The sequence below is a fragment of the Epinephelus lanceolatus genome, chromosome 11 (genome assembly GCF_041903045.1).
Source record: "Epinephelus lanceolatus isolate andai-2023 chromosome 11, ASM4190304v1, whole genome shotgun sequence".
Lineage (NCBI taxonomy): Eukaryota > Metazoa > Chordata > Actinopteri > Perciformes > Serranidae > Epinephelus > Epinephelus lanceolatus.
The window spans coordinates 25011473-25028236 of record NC_135744.1 but is presented as its reverse complement, the minus strand read 5'-3'; the positions used below and the strand labels follow the sequence as shown (position 1 = coordinate 25028236).

Below are 16764 nucleotides of genomic sequence, written 5' to 3'. Positions count from 1 at the left end.
TCACGCACTACTTATTTCACAGATAGCTTAATGTCCTTGTTGAATGGAACATTTCAACCCCATTATCAGATTGTTAAATATACAGTCCTGCTTTATTATGCCACACCATTACCCTTTTATAGGAATACCTTACTCACAAAATGATCATTTGGAAATCAATTACTCACCCAGTGTTTCGCTGAATTCTTGAAGAATGCTTTCATTGTTCTCATATGCCTCTTCTGTAAATGAAGAATTGAAAAATGTAGAAAATTCTTGATGAGCTGGAGTAATGAAAGGGGACCATGTCACGACAGCAAAGCTATATCAAAACATCAATTTGCAAACATTCACAGCTCGTACGGTCAATACAAGTCTCATTTATCTAGCCATATGCTCAGTACTTCTCAAACACATGCATTTTTTACTAAAACCTTACTTTTTAAAACATTCCTACATAAACAGTCTCACGCATAGACAAGTAGTGCACCTAGGAAAAGCACGTGTTGAACTTTGCACGAGCAGACATCAGACTGAGCAGTGACCTCCAGGGCTGAAAAATAAATACTGCAGTTCCTTGAATGGACACTTAAGGCTGGCTCCAAGAGCGAGTCAATCCCTATAGACCTCCATGTTAAAATGCCCAACCTTAAAGCAGAAATGAACATGTTTACAGCCTGGTATAAAAAAAACCTGTTTTGGGCTTTAAGTTCCCCGTTCATGCCAACTGTAGGGGGTGAATTTTTACATAATTTACCTGTTTATTGTTATCAAAGTTATGAAGTAATGGATAATTAAGGACGTGGCTGCTTTGAGTGACAGGTGGATACCATCTGTAAGTTGCTACCACAGCGACGCTGTTGGTTAGGTAACATAACCATGGTGTGACCATATTTTCATAGAGCCCGCCTATAGGTGTAGCTGTAGCTATTTCATTGTATTTTCAGTTCATAGAAGTAAACTGTAACCTTTTGATCCACTAACACTATTGTGGCTTCCAAATAAATTCAAAAATAATAATAGGAGATATGATAAACTTGCTTCTTTGGTTTAATTTTACTCACTGATGATCCACAAACAAACAATCCCCTAATAAATAGGCCTTTGCAAGTTCAAATCAATGGGACATTAAACAACTTCATCAAACAATAAAACCAAGATTAACCATATATGCAGCGGTTAAAGACTGGAACCCCATGGCGTCTTCCATGCTCCACACTTACTTTAGCACACCTGCCTTTAATCAAAGGTTCCCAAGATGCCAATTCCGGTGGTGCATGAAAGTGACTCAAAAGATAATAGGTGAGTAGGACTTAGTAGAAATGGCTCTAACAAACATGGTTAACATTTGGTTGTACTAGAAGACCCTCTAAAGAGTCAGGTATTCAGTTTTTCTGGCAAGTACATTTTGTTTTAATGCTTTTAAGCCTGTTTTTCTTTTTTTTTTGCAAGTGAAAAATTAGCACAGTGTTATCACAGTTAACCATAGCTGTAAACGCACCATGTTTACCAAGCTAGCTGCTAGCATTAGGGTTATTTCCACCACATGTCTAACTCAAGGCCTCAAAACGAGTCCACAAACCAATCAGTGACGTCACGGTGGCTACGTCAATTATTTTATAGTCTAGGATTCAAATGCAGACGATTGGCCCAGGTGTGCTACTTGTACATGGAAGAAATTCGACATGTTTAACCTACATGGTAAACTACAGTTTATATCTCTGTACTGACTCAGGATCTGTTAGTCTATATAAACACTTACATAAGTACATTATTCAAAATGTGTCAGTTGTTCTTAAATAAATAAGCAGCACAACTTGTCATGAGTGATGAACTGACAAAAACTGATGACACCTTACCTTCTAACCATCCTGTTGTTACTCATGCTGCACCACAGCTGCAATTACACCCTTGTCTGAGATTTTTCTTGCACCATTTGTCTTGCACTGAGCCTAGAAACCACAGAGGAAGAGAAGGGTGTGACAGTAGCGCCCCAGAGAAAAGTCTTCTGGGATGTTCTTTGTGCTTCATCTCATCTGTAGTATCACTGAATAAATAGTGTTAAAGTGAAACCTCTTGCACTCAGACAGCAATATAAGTGCAAATGATAATCAAATTACAGCACAGGGAATAGTAGGTGGTTGTATTAAGATGCCTTTTATCTGCCAGGCTGAGCACATCTCCAGGGACTAACACCTGTTTTTCAACAGTCAATCACGTGCTGATTCCATTTGTGACTCGACCCATTTGGCCTTGACCCCTTTGATGACACCCGTACTTTGAAGTGCAACCCAAGAATACTTCACAGAAGTATTCACAGGTCCGCATGGATGTCCTGTAAGTGACGCTGAGAAAATGTTTTCTCTTGTTGCAGGGAGAACCACGCTGGGCAGTGGGGTGACAGATATCCCTCTGCAGGGCAATGGCATCGCAGCTCAGCACTGCTACATTGAAAACCAAGCAGGCAGCATCACCTTGTACCCATGTGGAAACCAGTGCTCTGTAGATGGCCTGGCCATCACCAAGCCCCATCGTCTGACACAAGGTAACACTGTCACAGTCTTAAGTGACTGTTGTATTATGATTGTTGGTGTTAAAGCTGCTTTTTTCCTGCATCTTATATCAATTAAATTATATAAATTTATGTATGTGTGCTACAATATTTGCCTTAAAAGACACACAAAAAATGTAATTATTTAACTGATTACTGGTAGCTGAGTAGGAGTAGCATTACAAACTGTGCCAGATATTAAGTGGAAGTTTTTATTTGTGAGCGAGCAGTGGGATAGCAATGCTTGTGTGTCAGTCGGTCAGTCCACCACTTTGGTCCAGACGGAAACACGAATCACATCTATGTTCCTCGGATGACTTTGGTGATGACCAGACTTTTTCTCTTGTGCCACCACAAGGTTGACATTTGTAAGTTTAAAGTGGATATAGAGAAGTTTTTTGCTCTCCGTTATTCATGATGATGTAAATGATTGCACAGTGTACTGGCTACAGATTAATGACACCATCTGCGTTTAGATTGGTTTCCCATCAGCCTCGCTTTCACCACGCAATTCTGTCTGCCACTGGGTACGATCTCTTGGGAAACTGAAGGCTCGATCTACAGCTCCGATTGGCATTGAAATTTTAGCCCCCTTACTAACTTGATGCAGTGATGTGCCACCATAAAATACCGCCTGTCTCTGCCCAAACAGCGCTCAAACATCGTTCCAAATTAATCGGCACAGAGTTTGAAGAGTTTGACTGAATGAGTAAGAGATATATATAAAGAAGTACCCACCATAACATATTTTACTAGACTCCATGCTGCTTTCTACTGTTTATTAACCCATTTTCTGGCCTGTCTGTGATGTCAAATGTGACACACCAGTAAGAGAGAGCTTTGTACACAGTCCTAGTGTACTGGTAATGGGAGAGGGGTCTGTGCCCCACTTTTAGCAGGTTCTCCCTGCTTTAGAAATCCACATACAAACACTAATTTTGGTGAAGAGGGCTATTAGTTTCCACTTTAAGTGAAATGTCTCAACGACTACTGAATGGATTGTCTGAAAATTTGGTGTTTCAAAGACTATTTTTAGTTCTTTGGTTTATGACTCAATAGCTTAAAAAACCAATGACATTCCCGTCAGACTCAGCTGTACTTTGTGTTAAGTGCTGATTAGCAAATGTCTGCATGCTAACATGCTAAACTAAGATGCCGATAATGGTGACCATTCCACCTGCTTGGGTTCAGCATGTTAGTACTGTCATTGTGTGCTTGTTAGCAAGTACTGGCTATAGCCCTTTGGTCTTGTCTAACTCTCTTTTATCTGTAAAATCACTCTCATGTACAGTCAGATGACTTATTAAAATGGTAAATGCATTGCACTATTACATACTCACACATAAACTAAGTCCCGCTGAGTATTTAATACACTGAAAGCAAGGTAGACAATAACGCTGTCCAGCTTCCTGACAACAAAACAGTCCCATGCCCTTCCAGTAATATGCATACTTGCCATAAAAAAGGCATAACAGTCCCGCCCCCCTCAGTCCCCTTTCCATGGGATCCAAGCCAGCAGCTACACTAGAATGTCATTTGAAGCCGAGTGATCAGCTGGTGTGTGTGGACGCAGCAGCTGCTGAACAAGAATACTTCAGGCTTCATTCAAAGGGCACGTTATGAAATTCTGAGTAAAACAACCTGGGAATGAAGGAAACTGCTTTACTTGTATCATAAGGAACAATGATGCTGCTAAATGGAACTTCGGCTTCCCTTTGAAGGATGATATAAATATTAAACTCTCTGTGGAATATCCAGAACTGGAGACAAAACTTCAGCGTGTGACTCTCTGGGATTATATCAGACATTCTTCAAAGCTACCAGTAATGCAGGGAAAGGAGAGGGAGCTGATTTCACTTACTGGTTAATTACACGTGAGTTAAACTGAGTCAGAGACACTGTCAACACTCCCTATATGTGACCAAACTTTCCAAGTGACGACAGGACAAATGAACAACAATAGCCTTTGTTTAGCTCTTTGCAATGTCTGTGTCACACACTTGCTTTCACTCATTTCCTTGGTTTACCACATGTTGAACTGAGATGTGGTTTGTGTTAAAATAAATCTCACAGAACAATCACTCCATACACTCACACCTCCTACGGTATTAATTAACTAATGTTGTTAAGCAGGGCAACAATAAGGAATTGTTTGCATACACACAGCACATGTACTATGAACTGTAAAAGCTACAGTGAGATTCTGTGTCACATTCAAACCATAATGAGTTTAATGGCTAAAGTTACTGATTGGTAGTAAAAGCAATAACACTGTATCACAAATAATTTATGGTTTAGTCAGTCAGTAAAATGTCTGTAACAGTGCAGTTAATTATGGTGTTATTACTTTACCTCTGAAGATATTAACTAACATCACTGATAACTCCTTACCCACATGGTCTTGTCTCTTGGCAGGGTGCATGCTGTGTTTCGGTCAGTCGGTCTTTTTCCGCTTCAACCATCCAGAGGAGGCCCTGCGGATGAAGAGCATGCTGCCCGGAGGAAGCCAAGGACGGAGCACTACAAGAACTCAACCTACTGGTAAAGACCCTGCTCTAGAAATTATACAACAGTGACGAACTCCTAGAATCCAGTTGCTGTTAAGAACACACAGCAGTGCATGCAGTTAGTAGGGCTGGGCAGTACACAGATAATACACTGATATTGTGATACAAGGTTTTGGATATCGTAAGAGTTTTCTGTTCCTGGTTTTAAAGGTTGCATTACAGCAATTATCTGAATTCATCAGACTGCCATGGCTCTTCTATAACTTGCCTTTACCTGCTTAGTCATTATATCCACCTTACTAATGACTAATTATCAGTAATCTCATGAAAGCACCTATAGCCAACGCTACAGTATCATCGTGATATAATTTTGAGACATATGGTCAAGAATATCATGATGTTTGATTTTCTCCCTGTCGCCCAGCCATAGCATTTAGTAATGACCACTAATCAGGGACCCAGACTTAAGCTGGTATACATAAAGGTTGCATAGAATCCTCAGTAGCTATTCTAGGCACAGCAAATGCTTTGGGCTGATAGATATTTAGTCACAGTTGGGTTCCTACTACCTTAGTGTACAAATCAAGACCTTGCGTAACTTCCCGTTAATGCTGAGCAAGGATGGTACATCTGTTGTGGTGAGTTACGACTTTGGCCTCTGGGTAGGATAACATATGTGATTAAGCTGTACATGATTAGCTGTTTAGATGATCCATGTTTTAGTCCGAACAAATGCTGACTGAGATGAGAGTAATGACGATAAAAGATAGCTGTAAACACTTCATCGGTCAAACGAATATTAAATTTTTCATGTCAGAAGTTCAGAAAAAGTTGAAGTCAAAAGTCAAATTTAACACCAAGTTTACCAGCTCTTGATTTTCACTATCTCCATGAGCACAAGTGTGACTGAAACATTGGTCATTATCCTTGACAGGATGCAGAAATAGCTTGTTCAGGGCTAATTATCTGTGGCCTACATTGTGATCTAGTTCATTTAAATCTGTGGTTTTCGCTCAAGGTGTGACCCCATTGTGACAAAGGATTGTTGTAACCTTTCTTTTTACAGTTACAGTCAGAGGATGTCATACTATTCTGGCCCGTTAATTGCTTTGACTCGTGCCGTCGATGATATCTAGAACCCATTCTCCTCTGACCTTACTAGTTTGGCTGTACAGTAAGAGCCACCACACCCTGCCCAGTGTGCATGGCCCACTCTTTCCTGACCAGGCCCTGATTTCATCTGCTCTGAATGAGGTAAACGGCTGCAGCTTTTATATTTAGCAGCTCCAGATCCCTGTAGGATTACGACACAACTGAGGAGCACAATATCCCAACTGCTGAGTTTGGTTCCTACTGGAGAACACGGGCTCTGAGACATTCATTTGTTCAGGCATGTGTATTTTTCCTTTTATGGGTTACCCCCTTTGTCCTAAAGTCCTGACCTGAGGTGTGGTGGATGTCGTGAGGATGACACAGGGCAGATCCCTCCCACTGTGTTTGTTTACGTGTGTTTTTGCAACTGTCTTTTCGAGTGTCGTCTTTCTTTATTCAACAGGAATGCTCATGCACAAATGTTTCTGTCTTCCCTCGCAGACTCCCACAGTGTCCTGAATGGAAACCATCAGTCTCTTTCAAGCAATGGTGACTCCAAAATCAACAACATAGCAAAGAACCTCCAGGACTCTTTGGTGCTGAAGGCTGGAGCTGGTAAACAGCCTGTTCCTCAGCCCTCTCATCCAAACATGCTCAATGGGAGAAACGGCTCCACGACCGAGGATTCCATTTGTGAAAACAGCAGCAGCTTTCTGAACCAGAACCTCGGCAGTAAAACCCCTCCAGTACCAGCCCGATCCCCTCATACCAACCAATCTCCTGTCCCCCATCCACGGACCTCACTCTCTGTGGCCTCAAGCGGTACAAGTGGTGGTCGGAGGGCCCAGGAGAGCCCAAAGCTTCTTAGAAACACAAGAGCAGAGGCCACATCAAGCCCCACACCATCTAGTAAGGGGTCAGGACAGGGCGCAGAAAACTCTAACCCAAGTCGCAAAACATCCCCTGTCAAATTTTCCCCAACAGCTCCATCCAGCCCTCGAGTGAGAGGCTCCTCCCTACAGAAGAGATCACCCAGTCCGATGCGAGATACACGCATCTCTAATGTAGAGGTCCCTCAAAGGCTCAGGACTCCAGAGCTGACTGGTTCTACCAGCCTGAGAGAACTTCCTCCCCTCAGTCCTTACATGTCCCGCAGAGGGACTCCAGGATCGCAGGGCTCGGCTTCCTCCCTCGCCTCACAGGGCTTCACAGTAAAACCCCTCCCAGAGGGCCCCCAGGGACACCTCAAACACACAACTACTTCAAAGGCAGAAGCCATGAGGGCACTGTATGCCCAGGGTCCACCACCACTCTCTGGTCTGGAGAAGGAGCCTGGAGGGAGGCAGATAAGGACTGGCCCAGGTGGTGCCATCATGTCAGGCCTGGGTTCTCTGTCTGGCTCCTCTCCTCTTGCTAGCCCTCATAGCCAAAGAAAAACCTCCTGCATGACCACAGCAGGATCCTCCAGCAAGGAACAGAGTTTCATGAAACCGTATACCCGTGAACGCAAGAACAGTATCTCTGAGATCAGTGACAATGAGGACGAGTTGCTGGAATATCACCGCTGGCAGAGAGAGGAGAGGCTGCGTGAGCAGGAGATGGAGAAACTGGTGAGTGATCAGCTCTTTAGATATGACTTCACAGTGGATATAACAGTAGAAAATAACCTAACCATTTGACTCTAAATCTGGAGTCTGGTGTGAACGTCACTCAGGAAGTCATAAAGAAAACATTTTCGGCTCTGGTTTGTCCTCTGTGACTGGTTGTTTATTCTATATCCTGTTTATGGGCAGAATTTGTACATACTTTAAATCTGCAGTTATAAAATCAAATCAAAACAAGCTGACAGGTGCAAAGCCACAGCTGTGTCCCAACGTACAAACTGTTAGCAAACAACATCTTTTTAAACATTTTTAATCAAACATCCAGCAGACAGAGAGCAAACACCATGATTTTAAAGGATATTATGACAGTGAAGTGAAGGTGGCGAGCCTGCTGGCATGGCAGACACTGTGTCTGCATTCAGATATCTTGTCTAAATCTCCTGGCCTACCGCCACCAGCTCATCTCCCCAGAGCATTACTGGCGTCGTCAGCCCATGTGGCCCGAGTAACACGGGGTGAACATTCCTCCACATGTCTTGAGGTCCAGAGCGCAGGGCGCGGCTGGTTATTGCTCAACACTATATTTATCAAAAGGACGAGTGGCTTTTACTTTCAAAGCTGCCCCTGCTTGACTGAAGGCTCTTTCTTATTCGCACCGACACTAGAACATAGACTGCATACTTGCTATCCATCCTCAGTGCATACCCACCAGTTCCCCCCACCACCCCCATTCTTCAGCCCCCAGCCCAGCCTGCGTCTGACAGCTGAAGGGACCATAGGGAGGAGAAGGGGCGGGGGTTCCCGGCCCTCCATGTCCACAGACTATTTCAGGAACCAAAAGGTTTCTGGTAACAAATAAGAGTTACTGACAACATGCGTCTGAGTTGGACAGACAGGGGTTTGACTGCGGTGGATACAGTATGTGCATGTTTGTGTCAAGTCATCCAGGATGTGCCATAACATCATATAAAAAGATGAACTTATATTTCTTGGCCCAGTAGTGTGTGATACCTGTGATCCATATTTGGAATATTACGCTGCCTTCATGTGGTGGAAGGAAAGATAGGCAGCATCGCATGTACATGCACATACTATTTTGTCAAACCACCACCCTGTAGATCAAGCCTGCCTAACCTACACAAATACATTACGTAACTGTAAGATGAAATTATAGATTTGCTCAGTGTTGGCCCGCTCTCATTCTGAATTTGTCAAATACCGCCACTTTGTCAGTAATCTGGACGTTAGCTCCCAACGCACAAAGGCACCTTTCAAGGCAGTATAATACACACCAGGTGACAGCAATTATTGACACAGTAGCCACCAACCAAAGTCATCAAATCCCGATGCTGTGTCAGTGGACGTCCATGTAACATACCAACACACAAAGGCATTTTTTATGTTATGAAACAGACCAGTGAGCGGCAGTTTGTAACGTAGCTGGTAACAATGTAACATTCGGTTTAGGTATGTAATGCAAGAATAGAATCCACTAGATGTCACTGTGTCTTTAAATACTGGGCCTTTTGAGTTTGCCTCCAACAGGAAGTTAGGCACCCCTTGCTAGTACCAGGTTGGACCCCTTTTGCCTTCAGAACTGCTTTAATTCTTGGTGGTATAGATTCAACAAGGTGCTGGAAACATTCCTCAGAGATTTTGGTCCATATTGACATGATAGCATCACACAGTTGCTGCAGATTTTGTGACATGGTGCGTTATCCTGCTGCCCTCAGAAGATGGGTACACTGTGGTCATAAAGGGATGGACACGGTCAGCAACAATACTCAGGTAGGCTGTGGTGTTTAAACCATGCTCAGTTGGTACTCAGGGGCCCAAAGTGTGCCAAGAAAATATCCCCCACACCATTACACCACCAGCAGCAGCCTGAACCGTTGATACAAGGCAGGATGGATCCATGCTTTCATGTTGTTTACACCAAATTCTGACCCTACCATCTGAATGTCACAGACTCATCAGACCAGGCAACGTTTTCCAGTCTTCTATTGTCCAGTTTTGGTGAGCCTGTGTGAACCGTAGCCTCAGTTTCCTGTTGTTAGCTGACAGGAGTGGCACCTGGTGTGGTCTGCTGCTGCTGTAGCCCATCTGCTTCAAGGTTGGACGTGTTGCTGGTTCAGAGATGGTCTTCTGCAGATCTTGGTTGTAACCAGTGGTTATTTGAGTTACTGTTGCCTTTCTATCATCTTGAACCAGTCTGGCCATTCTCCTCTGACCTCTGGCATCAACACTGGATATTTTCTCTTGTTCAGACCATCCTCTGTAAACCCTAGAGATGGTTGTGGTGACATTCCCAGTAGATCAGCAGTTTCTGAAATATTCAGACCAGCCCATCTGGCACCAACAACCATGCCACATTCAAAGTCACTTCAATCACATTTCTTCCACATTCTGATGCTCGATTTGAACTTCAACAGGTCGTCTTGACCACGTCTACATGCCTTTTGTTGGTATCAAAGCCTTGAAAGAAGCAAACAAAAAAAATCAGCTGTAGACCTACAGATGAGCAACACAAAGAGAGGATTTCCTCTCAGTGAAATCAATGCCCTGCATTTGGCACACTGCTCTCTTAGCACAGTTGGCACAGCTATGCAGGATTTTTTTTTTTTTAATCTCACTTTACTGAACCCAACCTACATACACGGGTGCTGCTGCTCTTTAAAAATCCTGTGCTGCACTTTACCTCTCAGCAAAAGTAAAGGGCAGAGGAAGAGAGGGAGAGATGTGACTGAAAAGTTAATTTTAGCATCATTTTCACTGGGCAGAGGCCAAACTGCTGGTGTGTAACAGAATTATTTCTATTTTTTGAAGGGATTCTGGTTAATAGAGAGGATTTCTATGGTGATAAATTGAGCAAGAATATTTTAATGGCCATAAAACTGCAACATTTCAGTGATTACAGAGGTTTTTTTTAGTGTTACCATATTTTGTACCTCCTGATGGCCTGTACTTTTAAGAGAAATATGCTTACTCACTTTCTTGCAGAGTTAAATGAGAGTTGATACCACCCTTACATCTGCCTGTTATAAAATCTGCCTCATATAATGCACCATAACATGATCTAACGTTAATTAATGAGGTTAAGAGGTGCTGGTAGGCTGTTTTTCTTAACTGACAGAGCCAGGCTAGCTGTTTCCCCCTGCTTCCAGTCTTTGTGCTAAGCTAAGCTAAGCTAAGCTAAGCTAAGCTAAGCTAAGCTAAGCTAACCACTCTCTGGCTGTAGCTGTAAATCTAACAGACAGCTATGAGAATCAGATCTTCTCATCTAACTCTTGGTAAGGAAGCCAATTAACATATTTCATTAAAGTCTGTCAAACCAAAATATCTGGCTCATGATAGCTTTATATTTCTATCACTATGTCCATATTTTATCCATAAACCTGCCAGTTTATCTGAAGTCTGAAGAAGGAATGAACTATGCAAATAGCAAACAACTGTCCAAGGTGTAAATCTTGCAGTTAGAGTCAATGCTCATGACAGATCTGATGTGGTTATTTTAACAGCCTGAATCATTTAAATACCAGACGAAAAAGGGCTGGCAGTTGTGGAAATAATAAAACAATACTGCATCAAGAAGCACACCAGACACAGTTGTTTCCAGTCTCGCCACATTCCCAATTATTGTTTCACATTCTGCGCTGTTATTTTGGTGAGATTAAAAAAAGCGTCCTATTGTTTGGAGTGACGAGAGACAACAGACTGGCCCCGAGCTTGAACCATGTGGCATAGGAAACAAAAACAAAACACAATGAAGAACACATTAAAGAATCTAAAAAAGAGCAACAATTAAAACATCTCTGATCAGAAAAAACAAAATGACAACTGGTGTGGTGTAATCTCAGCAACCAAAGCCCTCCATTGACTTCCATTTATTCTTCTTACAGTCATCACAGTCCCGTCAGATTCTGTTCCCATAAACAACTCTGGCTCTGACATGTTTTACTATGAGCCCCCTCCCTGGGAAACAAACTACATCAGCTTCGGACCCCCCTGCTATCAGGTTACAGTTGTCCCGTGCCAGTGGCTGAGGGACAGCTGCCTAAATGGGACAATGTCACACAAGGACACTTGCAGCTAATCTGTGATACGATCTATAATGTAGGACAGGCGAGCTTACATCTCACATCTCTTCTTCAGGAGCGGCAGAGGCTGGAGACCATCCTCAATCTGTGCGCAGACTATAATCACGAGGACAGTGCTGCGGAGCTGGCCGAGGTGGTGAGGAGTGGACTGCTGGGGGGCGCTAGAGGAGCCTGCTCGGACACAGCAGGGGGGATGTCTCTTCAGGGAGTAGACAAAGCCCAGAGGGTGAGAGAGAACGATGAGGAAACCCAGAGAGAAGAGTCTAGCAGCACAGAGAGCACACATCAAGAGGTGATACACACATTGATGCAAGTATGGAGATAAAGAAGTGTTTGTTATTTATGTTTTAGTCTGATTAAGAATCTAATTTTATCTAATGTTCCCTTAGTGTGAGGAGCTGTTAGCCAGTCAGGAGCAGGCCTACCTGGAGGAAGAGAGAAGCCGGATCTTGGCCAGGGTCGACGACTTGAAACACAGAGTCAGTGAACTGGAGCTGCAGCTACAAGAGACCAAACAGGAGGTCAACACACACACACACACACACACACACACACACACACACACACACACAGACAGATATTTAAGCTCGTACACTTTTAGATCATCTCACCCTTATAGTGAGAGGAATGACAGCTGTTTCACCTTGAAGTATTTATTTAGCTCAACGTGGTTCACAGACTCTGACTCCATATTTGTCTTTAGGTGGAGATGGAGCAGGCCCTGCTGCAGGCCGAGAGGCGGGCAGAGCAGGAGCAGGCGGACGCTGAAAATGAAATCATCTCTCAGCTGCAGCTCAAACTCAGCCAGCTGGACAAGGCCACCCAGAAAGACAAGGACAAGGTGGGCATGCGGGACAAAACAATGCGATACAGTAAATACCGTTGGTTTGGCCGTTGGTCAGTTTGCACGTGAATGTTGTTGGACATCTGACTGTGTAAAAACTCACTCTTTTCCGAATGTGCAAACAGTCTATACACCAGATCTCAACTGACACGCACTGCTTATTTATTAGATGTCTGTCCTAAAACACAAAGCACAAACTGTCCTCTCTCTGAAGTGTCCAACAGTTCTTGTGTCAACGACAGCTGAAATCTTACATGCGGTAGACTGTTAGCTGGATGTGAACAACACTTTATTATATATTCTTATTTTTCTCCCATTTTAACAAATGTATGTAGCATTGCAACCCCTAACACACCTGCCAACCTAACCTCTGCTTCTGTCCTCTAATACTTTAACTGCTTGGCCTGTGAGCTTTGAAGCTTAGATGCATGGATTTAAGTTGTGATTTTTTTTATTTTTGTTTCTCCCTGGGTTGCTGTGTGTGTGTGTGTGTGTGTGTGTATGTGAATGCGGTCCCAATCGTGCGTATGTGTGTGTTTCTATGTGTTTTTAGGGGAGGGCTAATGTGTCGGCTGAGCGGAAGGTCCTGGAAAAGCAGAGGAATGAGTACAATGAGCTGAAGAGGCAGTTTGATAAGTGCCCCTTGTCTCTAAGGGAACAGTTACAGGAGCAGCTCAGCAGGGTCAGTGTTCTCACGCAGCCCACTGGCTGGCAACAGTGAGTTATAATATACCGAATACCACAGTTCTGTACGATCCGCACAGAAACGGCCGCAGACATAACACTGACTCTGTTTTGAAGCACTCAGAGCTACTCGTAAATCTGCAGACTGTGCGTTTCCTCCTTTCCTGCTTCATTATCTAAACACATAAGGTCATAAGAGTAACTATACAACAAGCAATGCTTTTGCTACTACAGCAGCAACTTTAGAGCGCTTATTAATCTCTGCTGTCCCCTCATTCTGGATGCTTGAGATATCAAATGCAGTTAGTAATGATTAATAATGTCATTAACAGCTTTGCTCTAAAAGTCTGCATGCCTTTGACCATGAATGATTCCAGTCACAAACGCACATTTCATCCTCACATGATGTCAGACTTTATGGTATCAAATTTCGGCTGCTTCATTATGTGGATATCACAGGATGCGGCTGGTGTTCTTGTATATTTTGTTATTGTGAAGGAATCCTGTGAAAACACCAAAACCAACCCCTCTCAATACTGTCCGACCTCCGGAGATTTTCTTTAGCACTCAGTGAAGACGAAAATCCTCACTATCAGGTCACAAATTTATTCATTCATTCTTTCCATCATTCATTTTCTTTAGGCGCTTATCCTGTTTGGGGTCACAGGGGGCTGGAGCCTATCCCAGCTGACACTGGGCGAGAGGCGGGGTGCACCCTGGACTTGTCACCAGACTATCACAGGGCTGACACATAGAGACAGACAACCATTCACACTCACATTCACACCTACGGGCAATTTTGAGTCACCATTTAACCTGCATGTCTTTGGACTGTGGGAGGAAGCCGGAGTACCCAGAGAAGGGTCCCCCACCCTGGGTTCAAACAAGGAGCCTTCTTGCTGTGCAGCGACAATGCTAACCACTGCACCACCATGCCACCCAGGTCACAAATGTGGGGTCATTTCTTTAAAAAAGGCTGCAGGGTTTCATGAAACAGCTGAGTACTGTTGTTTTTAGCTACCATTATTCAAACAGGAGTAAACACTGCTTTTGTTGGGGACTATTTTAAACCTGGGATGAATACGTGCTTGCGAGTATTTCCAGCAGCAGCGCCTGTGTCCATCACAAGGAAGGGAAATGTCAGATGTATCAGGCTTTAGTACAGTGGTTAGCACTGTCACCTCACAGCAAGAGGGTTTCAGGTTTGAACCTGCTGGTGTGAACCCTTCTGTGAGGAGTTGTCATCCTCTTCCTGAGTTACTGTGAGTTTTATGCACATTCTTTGGCTTCCTCCCACATCCTTAAGACATGTAGGTTAAGTAACTGGTGACTCTAGATTGCTGGAAGGTGTGAATGTGAGTGTTGGTGGTTTTCTGTCTCCGTGTGTCAGCCCTGTGAAAGTCTGGTGATCCATCTCCTTAGGAGGATAACAGTTATTGGTCACAGATAGGTGGAGGGAAACACAACACTAGTTAATCAATCAGTAATTGGTGGTTTGGGTCTTTTCATCTGACTTTGTTTACAATAATCATAATATAGAATATTCCCAGCCTGAATAACTGTAACTCTTTGATTGATTTCAAACAGTGTGACTAACCTGCGTGCATATCTGTATGTGGGCAGAAAGCTGAAGCTCTGGAGTCCGGGACCAAGCAGTTTGAGGAGCTAGAGTTCTGCCAGCTGGAGGAGGAGAGCAGTCTGGAGGAGAAGAAAGAGACTCAGAGCTCGCAGCTTCTCCAAGAGCGGGCTGAGTATCACTGCAGCTTGGCCAAGAGGAAGGTGGGGGATACATGTGTGACAGAAAACGTATATCTGTGTAAAACATGATCACCAAGATGAGGTTATACGTCAGGGTGACTTTAAGAAACTGGGTGGTTTGCAGGAGAAGATAGCTGCCATGGAAGCTCAGGTGAAGCAGCTGGGGTTACAGGCGACTCAAGACTGTGAGAGGATAGCGAGAGAGAGGACAGTGACTCTGCAGCTGCTACACAAGGTAATATACCTAACCTATACAGTAGGCCATGTATTTAATCAATAACAGGGGTGTGTGGTAAGCTGTGAAAGCACATCTCTTTTGCCTTTTAGGAGCAAGACAAGTTGTGCATCATGGAGAAGAGGTACCACACCCTGACAGGAGGGAAAAACTTCCCAAAGCCCAACAACAGCATGAAAGAGGTGAGCAGGAGCATGCGAGACATGATATCACACCCGTCTGGAGGAGATATCTTGCAAAGTGGATTTCTTTTCAACTTAGCTGAACTTTTTAAACAGGAATGTCTTCACATCAGCGAACCTGACCTTGTTTATGTGGACGGTCCTCCTCATAGCCCCTGTCCCTCCTCTGCCTCCCTCTCCTCCTCTCACATCCCCTCCCCTGAACTCTATCCTGTTAGGCTGCAAGAGGTAAATCTCAAAATCCTCTTTGTAACGAAATCTAACAAATGGCTAATAAACGCCTGTGCTGCGGTGTCTACGATTTAAAAAATGGGCATGATCGTGTGTTAGCAAATACTGACAAACAACAGCAAGCTTGCAGTGTATGTTAGTAGGTCAAGGTTATGCCTTTCTCTTTGTGTTTGTTTGAGGTTAGTACATTCTCAAATTGAAGCACTGATGACGCAAAAAAAGAGAAAACCCTTGGAAGATGGCCTTTAAGACGATTAAACTGTCGCGTGATTTAATTTCAAAGATAGAGACTGAGTTGTGGTGCCGACGTGTTTGCTTTGTGCATCTTTGCATGACTTTTCTAAGTGTTGACTGTTGCCGTCTGCCGCCTTCTTATCCCTGTGTTCTGGCTGTCGCTGCAGGAGTACCTCAGGCTCTCTGATGTCTATAAGATGTATGGAAACGCCTCTGTACAAACCCACTCTACTTCCCCCGCTGCTCTTCACTGCCTCTCCCTCACTGTAGCTCCATCTCTGCCATGCGAGGTAGACACCCTGCCTGCCTTCTGCAGTATTCTCTGATACGTTTCTCTGACTTGTCAGTGTACTAAATACTGAACCCACCTCTGCACATTGACAGTATCTCAAAATATCCTTCTTTCTTTTCCACTTTCTTCTCTCGTCCTGTTCTGTAAATGTGTGTGTGTTGTTTTTCTGTGTGACTGCACTGACTGGCTGTCTGTGTGAAGGAGTACATCACAGTCAGTCAGTTAAGCCAGATCTTTGGGATGCAGAGAGTCGATACCTCCACTTCTTCTTCCTCTACTCCATCATTCCAACTCGCCTCCTCTGAATCCACCTTCTCATGCCGCTCAGCTGCATATGGTCCTTCCTCCTTTCTGTCTGCACAGGTTTGTTATTCTCTCCTAACTGGTGGGGTCCTGTTTTTAAAAATGACGACACCATTTAGTTTTTCCAGTGTTGCAGCCATTCCCTGAACGGTTCCTACTGCTGCAAGGACT

At 43.8% G+C, this 16764-nt stretch overlaps 1 protein-coding gene and 1 long non-coding RNA gene across 9 annotated transcripts in view; one reads left to right on the top strand and one right to left on the bottom strand.

Moving 5' to 3' along the window:
- phldb1a (pleckstrin homology-like domain, family B, member 1a) overlaps positions 1 to 16764 on the top strand; it is a 40676-nt gene that overhangs the window by 8373 nt on the left and 15539 nt on the right. For 2 of the 8 annotated variants that reach the window (XM_078172401.1, XM_078172400.1), the window contains exons 4-15: positions 2354 to 2524; positions 4946 to 5071; positions 6631 to 7739; positions 11886 to 12122; positions 12220 to 12351; positions 12534 to 12671; positions 13228 to 13356; positions 14982 to 15137; positions 15241 to 15351; positions 15444 to 15761; positions 16166 to 16288; positions 16492 to 16653. In XM_078172401.1, the coding sequence (XP_078028527.1) occupies positions 2354 to 2524; positions 4946 to 5071; positions 6631 to 7739; positions 11886 to 12122; positions 12220 to 12351; positions 12534 to 12671; positions 13228 to 13356; positions 14982 to 15137; positions 15241 to 15351; positions 15444 to 15761; positions 16166 to 16288; positions 16492 to 16653 (2912 nt within the window). Of the gene's footprint in view, positions 1 to 2353; positions 2525 to 4074; positions 4405 to 4945; positions 5072 to 6630; positions 7740 to 11885; positions 12123 to 12219; positions 12352 to 12533; positions 12672 to 13227; positions 13357 to 14981; positions 15138 to 15240; positions 15352 to 15443; positions 15762 to 16165; positions 16289 to 16491; positions 16654 to 16764 lie in introns of those variants that run through there. The other 6 variants (XM_078172406.1, XM_078172405.1, XM_033643540.2 and 3 more) reach the window with 5 other exon arrangements.
- LOC144464668 (uncharacterized) lies at positions 7882 to 12510 on the bottom strand. The gene is made up of 3 exons (XR_013492331.1): positions 12256 to 12510; positions 11866 to 12093; positions 7882 to 10208 (listed from the first exon to the last, which is right to left on the bottom strand). It is a non-coding gene; the product is annotated as an uncharacterized LOC144464668 (long non-coding RNA).